Source organism: Anolis carolinensis, chromosome 2 (assembly GCF_035594765.1).
Source record: "Anolis carolinensis isolate JA03-04 chromosome 2, rAnoCar3.1.pri, whole genome shotgun sequence".
Classification (NCBI taxonomy): Eukaryota; Metazoa; Chordata; class Lepidosauria; order Squamata; family Dactyloidae; genus Anolis; species Anolis carolinensis.
Genome location: NC_085842.1, coordinates 4,359,244 through 4,376,625, shown reverse-complemented (window position 1 = coordinate 4,376,625; position 17,382 = coordinate 4,359,244). Strand labels below are relative to the sequence as shown.

General features: G+C 43.0%; 2 protein-coding genes and 1 long non-coding RNA gene across 4 annotated transcripts in view; 1 reads left to right on the top strand and 2 right to left on the bottom strand.

Moving 5' to 3' along the window:
* Positions 1–417: 417 nt before the first annotated feature.
* On the bottom strand, positions 418–9,862 carry LOC100560887 (zinc finger protein 22). Its single transcript, XM_008123620.3, has 3 exons — positions 9,615–9,862; positions 5,429–5,540; positions 418–1,449 (listed from the first exon to the last, which is right to left on the bottom strand). The coding sequence occupies exons 2-3, from the start codon at positions 5,475–5,477 to the stop codon at positions 833–835; spliced, it is 666 nt and encodes a 221-aa protein (XP_008121827.1). The 5' UTR covers positions 5,478–5,540; positions 9,615–9,862; the 3' UTR covers positions 418–832.
* The window catches only part of LOC103277555 (zinc finger protein 239), a 22,823-nt gene continuing 15,004 nt past the window's right edge, over positions 9,564–17,382 (top strand). For both annotated transcript variants that reach the window (XM_008123626.3, XM_008123625.3), the window contains exon 1: positions 9,564–9,701. The gene's annotated coding sequence lies outside the window, so the exon portion shown is untranslated. The remainder of the gene's footprint in view (positions 9,702–17,382) is intronic.
* Positions 12,190–15,378, bottom strand: LOC134296885 (uncharacterized). The gene is made up of 2 exons (XR_010003706.1): positions 14,781–15,378; positions 12,190–12,668 (listed from the first exon to the last, which is right to left on the bottom strand). It is a non-coding gene; the product is annotated as an uncharacterized LOC134296885 (long non-coding RNA).

Genomic DNA, 17,382 nt, shown 5'->3' with positions numbered 1-17,382 from the left:
TTTGGTTAGAGAAGGTGAAAGAAATCAGGGACATGGACCAACTAACTTTTTATATGAAAGAACTAAGAGACAAACCTGTCAAGAGGACAAATTGGGAAAAAGTGGACATGTACCTCAAAACAAAAGTATAAACCAAATCAATAGGAGGACCCAGTCACAAATTATAACTTACTTAAAATGAATTAATTTGAGGAATTGCTGTCTGTATCTATGTACTTCTACTCCCCTTCCCTTCCCCCTTTCCCCGCCCCTTCACTGCTTCCCCAATGTATTCCTTTCCCCTGTTTTTATCCATAAGTTTGTATGGTTGCATCACAAAAACATTAATAAAAATATTTTTTTAAAAAAAGGGCCACTCTCTCTCAAGGAAGATCTGCTGAAGAGCGATTCTCAAGAGTCAGGAGACCAAGAAGCACGCAAGCTCAACAATGCCTTTAATCAAACACAAATGAACCAAACCCACAACGCGAGGGCATTGAAAAAAGAAAGTATTCTCAACTTAACAAACCACAGACTCAACTCCAGTCCTTGAAAACCTATGAAGACGTTGCCTTGAAAATGAGAGACAAATCATGGCTTATTTTTGGTCTTGTGAGGGGAAAAAAAAGGAGTATCGGAGGACAATACAAAATGCAGCTCATATGTGGTAATTCCCAGCCGGGCCCAACGGGATCTAGGCTTTTCCTACAAGCTAAAGTTGTCCATACCCTTAAAGACAGTGTTTGAAATTGCATGGCATCTTGAAAATGTTGCTAAACTACAACTCCCAGGCCACTGAGGCATCGCCACCGACTATTCACCCCCTTGGGATGGATCCTTCTGGTCAACTCCGTCAATCAGTCGACACCTGCGTCAACTCTTCTGCTTCAGCGTTGGAAGCAACGGCTCCTTGCGTTGCTTCTCCGTTGAGCGAAGGATCCTTTTGTGGCCCGATCCACGATGGAGCCGCTTTCTCCTTGACGGGGAGCCTCCTGCTTTCGTGGAACTTGAGGTGCTTCTGGAGGATCCAGCTGTAGCTGAAGCAGCGCCCGCACTCCTCGCAGCGGAAGGGTTTATCCTTCACGTGGATCCTCTGGTGCGTCTGGAGGTTCCCCTTGTGGCGGAAGTGCCTCCCGCACTCGGGGCACTCGAAGGGCTTCTCCTCGGAGTGGATCTTCTGGTGCAGCTTCAGCTTGGAGTTGAGGTTGAAGGTCTTGCCACAGTCCAAGCATCGGTGCACGTCCTCTACTTTGGGGGCTGCTTTCTCGCCTTTGTCGTGGAAGATCGGCTGGAGGATGCTCTTCTCGAACTCAGACAGCTTTGGCAGGCTTATTTCATTTCCTGTGCGATTTCCTCCAAGTGATTCGGTTTGAGGCAGGTAAGTCCCTTCGGGGGAAATGTAAGCTGCATCGTGGTCCCAATCTTGATTTTCGACAGTTGCCTCCTTCTTCCTCTTCTCCTTGGAATCACCTGAAGGAAGGGAAGTTTTGGAAGAGGAAATCACCAAAGTGGGAAAACAAACTCAAATTATGATAATTACATTTACAGTAGAGTCTCGCTTATCCGTCATAAACTGGCGGGCAGAATGACAGATAAGTGAAACTGCCGGGTAACAAGGTGGGTGCTCGCTTGCCCGCCCCCCTCGCTCGCTCGTTCACTTACCAGGCCAGGTCCCAGCAGTGGCGACGGCAGCACCGGGACCTGGCGGGGCGAGTGAGTGAGAAAGCGAGCGGGTGAGGGAGGACCTTTGCCACCCTCCACTCGCCCGCCCTAGGTCCCTCAACTCCTTCGCCACGCCGGGTCCCAGCAGCACAGGGCCCAGCTTGGCGAAGTGGTGAGTAAGCAAGCACCTTTGCTACCCTCCTTCACTCGCTCGCCCTCTGTGCCTCAGCTCCTTCGCCACATCGGGTCCCGGCCTTGCGAAGTGGCGAGCGAACAAGTGTCTTTGCTGCCCTCCTTCACTCGCCCGCCTTCCGTCCCTCAGCTCCTTCGCCACATCAGGTCCCAACAGCACGGGGCCCAGCCCGGCAAAGTGGTGAGCGAGCGAGCACCTTTGCTGCCCTCCTTTATTTGCCCGCCCTCCGTCCCTCAGCTCCTTCGCCACGCTGGGTCCCGGCAACAAGGGGCCCAGCCTGGCGAAGTAGTGACAAGTGAGTGCCTTTGCTACCCTCTTTCACTCACCCACCCTCCGTCCCTCAGCTCCTTTGTCACGCCGGATCCCAGCAGCATGGGGGCCAGCCTGGCGAAGTGGTGAGTGAGCGAGCAACTTTGCTGCCCTCCTTCATTCGCTCGCCCTCCGTCCCCTAAGCTCCTTCGCCATGCCAGATTCTGGCAGCACCGGGGCCCGGCCTGGCGAAGGAGCGAGCAAGCGAGGGCCTTTGCCCCCCTCCTTCACTCACCCACCCTCCATCCCTCAGCTCCTTTGCCACGCTGGGTCCCGGCAGCATCGCTCACTCACCCGGCTGGGTTCTGACAGCACCAGGACCCGGCGGGGTGAGTGAGTGAAAGAGACAGCAAGTGAGGAAAGACATTTGCCTTGGATAATACGGAGTGTTGGATAAGCTGAACTCGGATTGGCGGGACTCTACTGTACTTTAAACTTTATTACAGTCCATGGAGCTGTTAAGTGAATCTATATATATAAAAGAGTGATGGAATCCCGGTGACCAACAAAACAACAAAACTAAACACCCAACAATCTCGAAAATTGACAGCACAACCCCTCATCCACGCCTCTAGGTTGATACAACAAAAAGAAAAGAAAAATAAAGTCCTAATTAGAGATAGAGGAATAATTGTTTTCTAAGGGCCACAGACAATAGAAGCACAGAAAATATCGCAAAGAACACCACTCTAAAAACAAGGGTATTCCAGACAGGAAACCATCAGGGCCAGCTAACACCTTCCATTACATGCTAATAATTTTGCCTAATTGCAGCATTCATCTCCAACAGGCAAAAAAAATAAATCAGAAATATTGTATATTCACAACCTTTACGAAATAATATCCCCTGATGGCGCAGCATGTTAAAGCGCTGAAGTGCTGAACTTCTGGACCGAAAGGTTTGAATTAGGGGAGCGGAGAGAGCTCCCACTGTTAGCCCCAGCTTATACCAACCCTAAAGTTCAAAAACATGCAAATGAGAGTAGATGTATAGCTACTGCTCTGGCGGGAAGGTAACGGCGCTCCATAAAGTCATCCCACATGACCTTAGAGGAGTCTATGGACAACGCCGGCTCTTCGGCTTAAAAATGGAGATGAGCACCAACCCCCAGAGTCAGACATGACTGGGCTCAATGTCAGGGGAAAACCTTCATCCTTTACCTTAACTACCACCAATTCCTCAATACGTTATTTCCCATACCACCATACTTTGCCACAGCAACGCGTGGCTGGGCACAGCTAGTAACATACAAGTGTTTACAGAACAGTCAAACCGGGGAAATTGCTAAACAAACACAAACTACACAATATCAGGTAATACCCTGATTGGAGACTAGGCTCTTTCACTGAATAATCCATTCTCTTTTCCTACTCACAATCCACTGCATCTAAATTAGCTATATATTGGGCAAGACCTGATTTACTTAATTTTGAATTCTTATTAGATTGCGTTCAAATGAATAGCAAACTCACTTCTCAGAATTCTTGACTACAAGTGGTTTGTCCCTCTACAGGGGGAGGAGGTGTCCATCACAGAGACAATGATTATTCAATTGTAATTTATTGAAGAGCTATATTTTAATATCTTATACAGTTTTAATTAGGAGCCCCTAGTGGCACAGCGTGTTAAAGCGCTGAGCTGCTGAACTTGCAGACCGAAAGGTCGTAGGTTCGAAACCCAGGGAGCGGAGTGAGCCTACTGATCTACTCACATTTGCATGTTTTTGAACTGCTAGGTTGGCAGAAGCTGGAGCTAACATTGGGAGCTCACCCCGCTCTCCGGATCCAAACCACCAACCTTTCAGTCAGCAAGTTCAGCAACTCAGTGGTTTAATCCGCTGTGCCACCGGGGACTCCTAGTAATGTCCTTAGGTAAAGGTAAAGGTTTTCCCCTGAGATTAAGTCTAGTCATCTATTTTATGTTGTTTTATTGTAATTATCTGGGCTTGGCTCCGTGTTAGTCACCCTGAGTCCCTTCAGGGAGATGGAGGCAGGATACAAAAATAAAGTTATTACTATTACTATTATTATTATTATTACTATTATAAGCTAAGAGCTGGCGTTGTCCATAGACACCTCCAAGGTCATGTGGCCAGCATGACTCCACGGAGCGCCGTTACTTTCCTTATTATCCTTAGGCCCAATAATTGAACAGGCAGGATTAACGAGAACAGAAAATTTAACTGGAGAATTGTTGGGGGAAAGGAGGACAAAGTGGTCAATTGGACTGAGCAGCACTATCAAAGAGAAATTTAAAAAGGTAAAGGTTTCCCCTGACGTTAACTTCAGTCATGTCTGACTCTGGGGGTTGGTGCTCATCTCCATTTCTAAGCCGAAGAGCCGGCGTTGTCCGTAGACACCTCCAAGGTCATGTGGCCGGCATGACTGCATGGAGTGCCGTTACCTTCCCCCCAGATCTATTCACACTGGCATGTTTTCGAACTGCTAGGTTGGCAGAAGCTGGAGCTAACAGCGGGCGCTCAACTCCGCTCCCGGGGTTTGAACCTGGGACCTTTCGGTCTGCAAGTTCAGCAGGTCAGTGCTTTAACACACTATTTGACAAGCATACATCACCGACTCTGTAGTAAGTCAGCAGAGTGTTTAGATACCGATCAACATATTATAAAAGAGCTTGGACCTTGTGTAACAACATCTAAGGAGAGAAGTAGCCATGTTTAAATATTGGGAAGGAGGTCCCATTGAGGAAGAAGAGGAGAAAGGGGCAAGCTTGCTTATCTGTTGCTTCAGAGACTGGGACACAACAGAGCCTTGGATTCAAACATCAGGTAAGGAGATCCCACCTCAACATGAAGAAGAACCTCCTGATGGTCAAGGTTCTTCAATAGTGGGATACGGTGCCTGGGACTCCAGTGGAGTCTCTTTCCTTCTTTGAAGGTTTCTAAGCAGAAGCTGGATGGCCATCAGTCAAGAGGGCTTGGATGGTGTCCTTCCACCCCTTGGGTCTCTTCTAAGTCTAGGATTCTATCATCATAAGAGAATCTTCCTCGAACCTATGAGATTCTTCAACAGTGGAATACGATGCCTAGGACTCCAGTGGAGTCTCTTTCCTTCTTTGAAGGTTTCTAAGCAGAAGCTGGATGTCCATCAGTCAGGAGGGCTTGGATGGTGTTCTCCCACCCTTGAGGTCTCTTCTAAGTCTAGGGTTCTATCATCATAAGAGAACCTTCCTCAAACCTATGTGGGATTCTGTTGCTTCCCTAGCAACCCCATAGTGCATGGACCCCAATGAGGACAACCTTGTCCTTCAGCCCAAGAAAAGGATACCTCTTTCTGAGGAGGCCACACTCTCGGAGCTCTCCTCCACGACCTCCATGTCTCCCAATAAAGGCTCCTCTTCTGCGGAAGATTCAGGCTTCTCTTTAACAGCCACCAGATCCTGAAAAAGGAGACAATGGACAATCTCAGTGAACATCAAAGAATCAAAGACCAGGAAGAGCCAGCAGTGTGGATGGAAGTTCTCCTGAAGGACCTCCAGTCTCCTTCAGACAATGAACAATCTCAATGAACATCGAAGAATCAAATACCAAGAAGATCCAGTGGTGCAGACAGAAGTTCTCCTGAAGGACCTCTAGATTCCTTGATTTCATGGAGAAGCTTTGGACTGAATCACAGGCTACACGAAGTCATCAGTGTAGAGCAGACATTGGCCAACTTCAGCTTTCTGTCCAGGTGTTTTGGACTTCAACTCCCACAATCCCTAACAGCCAGCAGACTGTTAGGAACTGTGGGAGTTATAGTCCAAAATACCTGGAGGGAAGGCCAAAGTTGGCCCATGCCTGGCATATCTGCAGTGCAGAATGAACGCATTTGGACACCCCTTTAACTGACACAGGTCAATGCTATAGAATCGTGTTATCTTGTAGCTTGGTGAGGTACCAGCCTTGTTTGGCAGAGAAAGCTAAAAGGCCTTGTAAAATTGCCACTCCTGGGGATTCCCTAACTTTGAGCCACGGCAATCCAAGTGAAGTCAAAATGTATTATTTCTACAGTGTAGCTACATTCCCAATGAGTCTTTTAATGGTGGTGATGCAGCCCTCCAAAATCATTGTAATCATAGTTTTATATATCTCTGCATTGCTAAAACACATAAATCATTTAAAAACACTCAATAAAATGCACATATTAAAACATGTTTACCAATCTATCATCTAAACTTTAGCCTTAGGGTCACCCTACATCTGAAACGACTTGAAGGAACACAACAACAACAACATAACATAAACAACAATCCTCATTAACTTGACTCTCTCATCAGCCAAAAGCAGGCCCACACTCTCCACTGAAATATTGGCACATTTATTTTGGTAAAAATGTTCTTCATTTTAAATATTGTATTGTTCTTTCATGGGGTTTTTTTTTGTACTACAAATAAGGTATGTGCATTGCACAGAGGAATTCGTCTGTGTATTTGAACAGGATCCCTGGCACAGATGAACATTTAACTTTGAATATGTTTTGATAGGTTTTAATTAGGAATTTTAAAATACTGTTTATATTTAATCCTATTTTTATGTTTGCAAAGAGAAGTGGATTATTATTATTATTATATTTTTTATGTACACTACTTCAGCTTTTGCTAAGAGAAGTGGGTCGTTGTTATTGTTATTATTATATTACATGTATACTATTACTGCTTTGCAAAGAGAATTGGATTATTATTATTATATTGTATCTACACTATAACTGCTTTGCAAAGAGAGGTGTGTTGTTAATATTTTTTTAAAAGATATTTTAAAGATGTTTTTAAATTGTTAGATTTTATCCTTCTTGTAAGCAGCCCCGAGCCCTAGGGGAGTGGCGGCATATAAGTTTAAATAATAAATAAAAATAATAAATAAATAAATAAATATTATATTGTATACCGACTATTGTTGTTTTGCAAAGAGAGCCGAGTTATTATTATATTGTATGCACACTATTACTGCATTGCAAAGAGAGGTGGCATTATTATTATTATTTCTTTTCTGATAGTTGCATATTTGTACAAGGGTTGAAAGAATAGTAATGCCTCCACCTTCGTTACTTGGGTTTGGATGGGAATATTTTAATAAATCAAACGCAGAAATAATCCTTAGAATGTGCTCTTTAACTACCACTATTCACTTTTCCACATAATCACCAGACAATTGGATACATTTCTGCCAACGATGAACACGTTTTCTGAAGCCGTCATGGAAGAAGTCGACACTGTTTCCGCAACCAGCTTCTCACAGTACCCATCGTGCACAAATCTTCCAATAGCCAAGCAAAGCAATAATGTAACCCACACATTCTTGTGCAATGCCGAATATGTTTGACATTTCTCTCTGAGTGATATCACAACCGTCCTGAATCAATCTGTCAACCTTTTGCTTGTGAAACCCAGTAGTTGCTGCCACAGGACCTCCAACTCTTTGTTTGTCATGCAAGTCAGATGTTCCCACCTCAACATCTTCCAACTTACTCACCCAACGACGCACAAGACTCACATCAACACAATCACCATAAACAGCTTGCATTCTCTGATGAATCTCCTTTGGGGTGACACCTTCTGCTGTCAAGAATTCAATGACTGCACGTTGCTTAAATCGCATTGACCGACCGTCTGCACAGGGTTCCATACTTTGCACTTTAACAACACAACCTTTCAATGCTAAGGCTTCCCGCGAAACGGAACTGTAGAGGAGAGTCTACTGAACAAGCCAGTACCTGCCACAGACCAGTGACGCCATCTGTTGAAGAGTTACGAAGGTGGAGGCATTACTTTTCATTCAACCCTTGTAGTATCATACTGTACCACATTGTAATATTATCAATATTATATGTATATACAATAGATTATATGATTAGCCTAGCACAATATTAGTATTTCGTATAACTATACACAGCCCGGGCTTGGCGCAGGCGGGAGAGCAAGCCAGTGCAATTAACTGCAATGAATCACTCTGACCAGGAGGTCATGAGTTCGAGCCCCGCTCGGAGCCTATGTTTGTTTGTCTTTGTTCTATGTTAAAAGGCACTGAATGTTTGCCTATATGTGTAATGTGATCCGCCCTGAGTCCCCTTCGGGGTGAGAAGGGCGGAATATAAATGCTGTAAATAAATAAATAAATAAATATACTGCCATACTGCAATATTATTAGTAATATTACAGTAGAGTCTCACTTATCCAATCTTTGCTCATCCAATGTTCTGTATTATCCAATGCAGTCTGTCTTTTTGTAGTCAATGTTTTCAATACACGGCAATGTTTTGGTGCTAAAATCGTATATACAGTAATTACTCCATAACGTTGCTGGCAGAACATTTGATAAGCGAAAATCTTGGATAATAAGGAGGGATTAAGAAAAAAGCCTATTAAACATAAAATTACATTATGATTTTACAAATTAAGCACCAAAACATCATGTTTTACAAGAAATTGACAGGAAAAGCATGTCAATACACAGTCATGTTATGTATTAATTACTGTATTTACGAATTTAGCACCAAAACATTGCAACATTGACTACAAAACCCATGACTACTAAAAAGCAGACTGCCTTGGATAATACAGAACATTGGATAAGTGAAGCTCGGATAAGTGAGATAAGGATTGCAACTCACCTTTTCCCTTCCACTCGGCTTCCCTACACGTGACTAAGGGCGCTCGCAACCCTCTTCCTCCTTCCGCCCTGACGTTTCCACAGCAATAGCCAATCGGGAGCCGTATTCAAAATTCAACGGGCGTCCCACCAATCAGCGCTCGCCACCTCCCTCCCGCGTCTTTCCTGACTGGGCACAAAACGGGAACGCGCACCTCCTTGCCGTCTCCAGAGCAACAGCCAATCAGGAGCCGTATTCAAATCCAGACATGAGTCCCAACCAATCAGCGCTCACGCTGAACGTTCAGTATACTCAGCGCACGCCCCCTCCTTCCTGCGTCTACTCTGACGGGGCATTAAACAGGCAAGAGGACCGCCCTGCCGTCGCCAGAGCAACAGCCAATCAGGAGCCGTATTCAAATCCAGACATGAGTCCCAACCAATCAGCGCTCACGCTGAACGTTCAGTATACTCAGCGCACGCCCCCTCCTTCCTGCGTCTACTCTGACGGGGCATTAAACAGGCAAGAGGACCGCCCTGCCGTCGCCAGAGCAACAGCCAATCAGGAGCCGTATTCAAATCTAAAGAGGCGTCCCACCAATCAGCGCTCGCGCTCAACGTTCGCATTTACTCAGCGCGCCCCCTCCTTCCCTGACTGGGCATAAAACAGGCCGGAGCACCGCCCTGGCGTCGCCACAGCAACAGCCAATCAGGGGCCGTATTCAAATCCGAAGAGGAGTCCTACCAATCAGCGTCCCATTGGCTCAACCCCTCCCCGACGCGGCCCAATCACGTGACATCAGGGCCTCACAGTTTACCTCATTCCCTCGCCCGTTGGGATTTGTATTTATTCCCTTTCTAACTCTCCTACCCTCCTCAAGGCTTACCTTTGCAGGAAAATAGAGGAAGAAAAAGAAGAAGCGCCTTTGGGTCCCACCTGAGTCCTCCAAATGCGAGCTCAGCTTCCTAGAGAGGTAGGGAATGCTAATGGAGAAAGAGAGTGACGCAATTTCCTCTGACGTCACTTCCGGAAAGTGCCTGGGAGGAGCTTGTTTACTTGGTGGGAGGAAGAAGGGAGGAGGAGGAGGAGGAAAGTACAAGGCATTGTGGGAGTTGAAGTCCAAAACACCTGGAGTTGGCCCAGGCCTGAATTAACACCCTCCAGGCGTTAGGAATTGTGGGAGTTGGAGTCCAAAACGCCTGGAGGGCCCACGTTGGCCCAGGCCTGATCTAGCATATCTTGATTTCAGCAAGGCCTTGCACCTTCCTGCCTGGGAATCCTTTGTTGGGAGGTATTAGCTGGCCCTGATTGATTCATGTCTGGAATTCCTCTGTTTTCAAAGTGTTGTTCTTTTTTTGCTGTCCTGATGTTAATAGTTTTTTTAATACTCATAGCCAGATTGTGTTCATTTTCATGGTTTCCTCCTTTCTGTTGAAATTGCCCACATGCTTGTGGATTTCAATGGCTTCTCTGTGTAGTCTGGCATGGTAGTTGTTGGAGTGGTCCAGCATTTCTGTGTTCTCAAATAATATCCTGTGTCCAGGTTGGTCCATCAGGTGCTCTGCTATGGCTGACTTCTCTGGTTGACTTACGTCTGCCGTTCCTTTCACGTTCCTTGATTCAAGTTTGGGCAGTGCTGTGTTTGATTATCCCTCTGTAGACTTGTCCACAGATACATGGTATACAGTAGACTCCTGCAGAGGTGAGAGGATCCCTCTTGTCCTTCACTGAACGCAGCATTGGTTGGATTTTCTTCGTTGGTCTGTAGATAGTTTGTAGGTTGTGTTTCTTCATCAGCTTTCCTCTGCGGTCAGTGGTTCCCTTGATATATGGTGAGAACCCTTTTCGTCTGGGTGGATCTTTGTCTTGACTCTTCCTGTCTTGTTCTTGGCCTTGCAGCTCTTCTGATGTCTGTGGTGGAGTCTCCATTGGCCTGGAGAGTCCAGTTGAGGTGATTCAGTCCCTCTTGGAGGAGTTGGGCTTCACAGATTTTTTTCACACAGTCTGCCAGGGATTTAATTGTGCTTTTTTTTTTTTTACTTAAATGACGGTTGGAATTTTTATGTAGATCTATCCGTGTATGTGGGTTTTCTGTAAAATGTATGGCCCAATTGTTGATTGGGTTTGCGGATGACTGGGATGACTATATATAGGATGATTATATATATATACAGTATATATGGGACCCTCGGTGGCGCAGTGTGTCAAAGCGCTGAGCTGCTGAACTTGCGGACCAAAAGGTTGCAGGTTCGAATCCGGTGAGCAGAATGAGTGCCCACTGTTAGCCCCAGCATCTGCCAACCTACCAGTTTGAAAACATACAAATGTGAGTAGATCAATAGATACCGCTCCAGTGGGAAGGTAATGGTTCTCCATGCAGTCATGCCAGTGGCCACATGCCCTTGGAGGTGTCTACGGACAACGCCGGCTCTTTGGCTTAGAAATGGAGATGAGCACCAACCCCCAGAGTTGGACACAACTGGATTAAGTCAGGGGGGAACCTTTACCTTATATACATATTTATAGCAGAAATGAACATGTGGTAAAGGTACTGGAATCCATGTTAAACAACTCACAAAGGAACCCCAATGCCTTTTGTCTACCAAGGGTGAGAGACATTCATATACTCTCTAAACTGGTTTGTCAAGTCAAGCTTCCTCCTGAACAGACCCTCCATTGTTCTCAGGGATGTGGATCCCATAGTCATAACATCCTCCAAACCTCCCCTCTGTGAACTCCTCCCCACCCCCAGAGCCTTGTCTCCACTGAGATTTCATTGAAGGCTCAGCCAATTCCGGGCAAGGGAGGGAGGATTCAAACAGTAAAAGTGAAATAGACTCTATTTAGCTCTTTGCAGGAGAACATGTGGCCCAACTTATCTCTTGGGCATGGGTCCACAGGTCTCCAGCCATGGATGAATAAATCTACGTATGTCTTGTGTCTTCAACTGCCTTTGCTGAGTTAATTCTAATCTCGGAACTTAATTAATTGCTAGCATTCCTTGCCAGGCAGGATCCCCAAATTATTGTGGTCTAGATTCGATATCTATAGGAGGGAGCGCTGTCAAGAGGACAGGATCAGAATTCAAAATGACTGTAATAGGTTAGAGAGCTGATTGGCCAAAACTAACAACATGAATTTCAACAAGGACAAATGTAGGATATGATGCTTAGGCAGAAAAAAAGAAGCGCAAAGATACAGAACGGGTGACGCCTGGCTCCCCAACAGTCCATGTGAGAAAGATCTTGGAGTCTTCAGGGAGAACAAGGTGAACATGAGCCAACAGCTAAAAAGGCCAATGCGATTTTGGGTTGCATCTGAAGTGTCTAGATCGAAGGAAGTCATGGTGCCTCTCTATTCTGCTTTGGTTAGACCTCACCTGGATTTATTTATCGTGTCAGAAGCAAACCCAGGGTACAAGTTGTAATGTATTTGAAAACACAAAGTTTTAAAAACAACAATTTGGCATTATACTAAATTTTATTTATTTATTTATTTCCAATATTTCTGTCTCGCCCTTCTCACCCGAAGGGACTCAGGGCGGCGTACAACTGGCAACAATTCGATGCCGACACATCATTAAAATCAAACAGCATATAAAATCTATTACAAACAATTGAATACAGTATAAAATATAAAACATATGGTTAAAATCCGTTCATCCAATATCCTCATGCTTTATCCATACATCAGTCTGGGTCTTCTTTGTTGTTTATTCGTTAAAAGCCTGAGCACATAGCCATGTTTTTAAGGCTTTTCTAAAATGTCATTTGACCAGTATCTCACCTGGAATATTGTGTCCAATTCTGGGCCTCGTAGCTTAAGAGATATACTGACAAGCTGGAAGGTGTCCAGAGGAGGGCAACTAAAATGATCAAAGGTCTTTAGATCGTCCAGGAATCCCTATGAGGAGTGTCTTAAAGAGCTGGGTTTGTTTAGCCTGCAGAAGAGAAGGTTGAGAGGTGACATGAGAGACATATAGAAATATGTGAGGGGAAGTCAGAGGGAGGAGGGAGGAAGCCTGTTTTCTGCTGCCCTGGAGATTAGGACTCGGAGCCATGGGTTCAAATGACAGAAGAGGAGATTCCACCTGAACATTAGGAAGAACTTCCTGACCACAAGAAGAGCTGTTCAGCGGTGGAACTCTCTGCCTCGGAGTGTGGTGGAGAGGCTTTTAAACAGAGGCTGTATGGCCATCTGTCAGGGATACTTTGTGCTTTTCTGACATGGCAGAGCGTTGGACTAGATGGCCCATGGGGACTCTTCCAACTTATTGTTCTAGGATTCTATGAATCCAAAATACAGCAGAGTCTCGCTTATCCAACATTTGCTTATCCAATGTTCTGGGTTATACAATGCAGTTTGCCTCCTGCCCCCATCCACAGCTGTTTCTCTAGGCAGCAAGGACTGAATATTTTACAGATTTAACTTCCAACAATGTTGTTACTGTAAGTTCATTTTATGCTATTCTATCTTCATTTGTAGTCAATTTGTTAGTAGCCAATGTTTTTGTAGTCAATATTTTCAATATATTACGATGTTTTGGTGCTAAATTCGTAAATAGAGTAATTACTACATAACATTATCGTATCTTGAACTAATTTTTCTGTCCATTTGGTGTAAAGCATGATGTTTTGGTGCTTAATTTATAAAATCATAATGTAATTTGACATTTAATAGGCTTTTCCTTAATCCCTCTTTATTATCCAACATTTTCGCTTATCCAACGTGGCACTGTGAAAATTCTGACTGTGTTGGTCAAGGACTGGATTTCTGTTTCTGATTTTCCATAAAGCTGTAGATCGTCCATGTACAGCAAGTGGGACATTTTTGGTGAATTTCTTGCTGTTTCGTAGCCCAGGTTTGTTTTCTGTAGAATTACTGACAGAGGGACCATTGCAATGATGAACAACTCAGTTTTCCATTGTTTCATTGCGTTTTCAGTGAACTTTCTAATATTTTCACAAACCCCGATGACATCTAGACATTTGATAATCCAGCAATGTGGCAGTGAGTCAAATGCTTTTTTGTAATCAATCCAAGTTTTATAGAGGTTTATTATTTATTTATTTGTTTGTTTGTTTGCTACATTTATATGCCGCCCTTCTCACCCCGAAGGAGACTCAGAGCGGCTTACAAATTAAATTTACATACAATATTATATTAGCACAGTGCAATACTGGTAATAAATTACTATATTGTACTGTATCAATATATTGTAATATTATTAGTAATATTACATGTAAAATATAATATATAATTAATATTATTATATTGTATTATTAGTATTATATCGTATTACAATATAATATTATGAATATTATATGTATATACAATATAATATGAATATTATATGTATATACAATATGTTATAATTAATATATATATTATTGTAAATTATATTGTGTATATCTATATACACACACACACACACACATACATATATATATATATATATACACATACACACATATAAATACACACACACATTTATTATTATTATTATTGCACCCAACCCATATAATCTATATACAGTAGAGTCTTGTTTATCCAACCTCCCTTATCCAACATTCTGTATTATCCAACGTAGTCTGCCTTTTAGTAGTCAATGTTTTTTGTAGTCTATATTTTCAATACATTGGGATGTTTTGGTAAATTTGTAAACACAGTAATTACTTCATAATTGCCATATATTGAACTGCTTTTTCTGTCAATTTGTTAAGGCTTTTCCTTAATCCTGCCTTATTATCCAGCATTTTCATTTATCCAAAGTTCTTCCAGCCCGTTTATGTTGGATAAGCGAGACTCTACTGTTTATACTGTATACTGCTTGTAGAACCGAATTAATAGCAAAACCCTTGGAGCAAATAACACCAAATTTGGCCACAAAACTCACTACCCAATGACTGACCACCACAAAGAAAAAAGAAAACCCCAAAAAAGGACATTAAAAAAATCCAAAACATTAAGAAAACAACACAGTGCATGTGCAAGATATAACCCCTTAGCTCTGGCCCCCTCCAACATGTGGAGAAAAAAATAATGCACCAACCATTGCCAGGGAGACAGCCGTCCCTGATACGGCAGCCAGGCCTAAGTGGTGAAAAGAGGAGAGCCTACATCCAGCAGCCCCTTCATCAGCCGCCTTTTTGTCCCCAAAAGAGACAACAATGAAAGAGAAGAGGCCGAGGCAGTCTGGTTTTCTTTCTTTCCCCTCTCTGCTTTCTCCACCTGCCTCAGACTCGTCCAGGAACCGAGGATAATAATGGCCAGCTTGCCCACAAAGCATAACAACCTCTCATGCAAACATACAGATTCTATGCAACTACATGACTCTAAAACGCACTCTTTTTTTCTTCCCATGAGAAAAAGAGGCCCCAAAAGTGAGCAGAATCCTGCTTTCCCATAGCAGCTCTGACACGTACACTATCTCTGGCCTTCCCATGTAGCAGAGCATGGTGGGTGAACAGCGTCTCTGTCTGTCACAATTGCTGGATTGTCATAATGTCACTTATATAGCAATATTTTACTGATGTTGTCCCAAAGTTGCAAATTAATGCTAGACATCTTCCATCCTGGAATATCCTAGCTCCATCTCAGTTTCCTGCACCAGATGTTGATTCTTTTTGATTGGTGTTAGCCTTGTGTTGACTTCCTTCTTAACAGTTGTAAATATTTCCTTAACTTGATGTAAACATTTCTCTTAACACTGTCCCAGTTCCTATCACGTTTTACCAGGCAGCTCGACTATTTCACACATTGCAACTTTTTATTACAATTCAGCAAGTAGGAGGTTAGTCATTGCAGACCTTAATATTTTAGAATGGTGTCTCCAAAATTATTAGTTTTCATTCATTCATTCTTCCATTCATACCAACACAATATATATTCATATCCATATTTATCAAATCTGCATTTCATATTTTTGCTATATATGGCTGGGGGGATGACTGTGTCCACATATCAATGTGTGTGTGTGTGTGTGTGAGAGAGAGAGAGAATGTGTATGTCTATATATATAGTGTACATTGAGCCCCCGATAAACTGCTGAGGTGCTGAACGTGCAGACCGAAAGGTTGCAGGTTCAAATCCAGGGAGCGGAGTGAGCGCTTGCTGTTAGCCCCAGCTTCTGCCAACCTAGCAGTTTGAAAACATGCAAATGTAAGTAGATCAATAGATACCGCTCCAATGGGAAGGTAACGGTGCTCCATGCAGTCATGTCGGCCACATGGCCTTGGAGGTGTCTACAGACAACACCGGTTCTTTGGCTTAGAAATGGAGATGAGCACCAACCCCCACCAGAGTCGGACACGACTAGACTTAATGTTGGGGGAAATCTTTACCTACATTGAGCATCCCTTATCCTTATATACCTGTACGTATGGATGTGCATGTGTGTGTATATTCTGTCACACACACAAATACAATCTAATACACACACACACACAGATACAGATACAGATATACATACATTTGTATGTAAATGCTTGTGGCATTTACTGCAATCTGACCTTGGAAAAGAGGTGTCTTAGAAGCCGTATAATTTTTAGTTTTACAAACAACCTCAATGGCTGGAGGTTATTGATACTTTTAATTGGTACTTGTAAGTTTTAACTGTTTTATATGATGTGTTAAATTAGGTTATTTTTATACAGTAGAGTCTTACTTATCCAACATAAACGGGCTGGCAGAACGTTGGATAAGCTAAAATGTTGGATAATAAGCCTATTAAACATCAAATTCCATTATGATTTTACAAATTAAAACATCATGTTTTACAACAAATGGAAAGAAAAAGCAGTTCAATACACAGTAACGTTACGTAGTAATAGTTGTATTTACGAATTTAGCACCAAAACTTCACAATGTATTGAAAAATTGACTACAAAAACACTGACTGCTAAAAGGCAAACTGTGTTGGATAACACAGAACATTTGATAATGAAGGTTGGATAAGTGAGACTCTACTGCATTTGTAAATGATGTTTAGTTGATTATGTATTGTGTTCTGATGTATTTATATTGGTTTTAAACTTTGTACGCTGCTTTGAGTCCCATCCATGGGAGAAAAGCGGGATAGAAATGAATTAATAATAATATACATATACACACATGGGATATATACCGTGTTTCCCCGAAAATAAGACAGTGTCTTATATTAATTTTTGCTCCCAAAGATGTGCTAGGTCTTATTTTCAGGGGATGTCTTATTTTTCAATGAAGAAGAATTTAAATTTATTGTTGAACAAATTTTTTGACATTTATTATATACTGTACAGTAGTTCTCATCACAAACCAGCATAACCAGACAAACTGTGAATCCTATCAAAAATTTCTTGTTACTACCATTATTTCCATGTACAACATTCAATGGTATGTACATTTACCAATACTGTGTGCTCTGGTGTTGTGTTTGGCGGGCATGCTTCTAAACAAAAACTTTGCTAGGTCTTACTTTTGGGGGAGGCCTTATATTTAGCAATCCAGCAAAACCTTTACTAGGCCTTATTTTCTGGGGATGTCTTATTTTCGGGGAAACAGGGTATGAGGTGTTCCATATATATGGGGCTTACCCTATAATGTTATACATCACAGGAATCTTCTGACTGATGCCTGCCCTTTCCCACACATCAGAGCCATTGATCAATCTTACC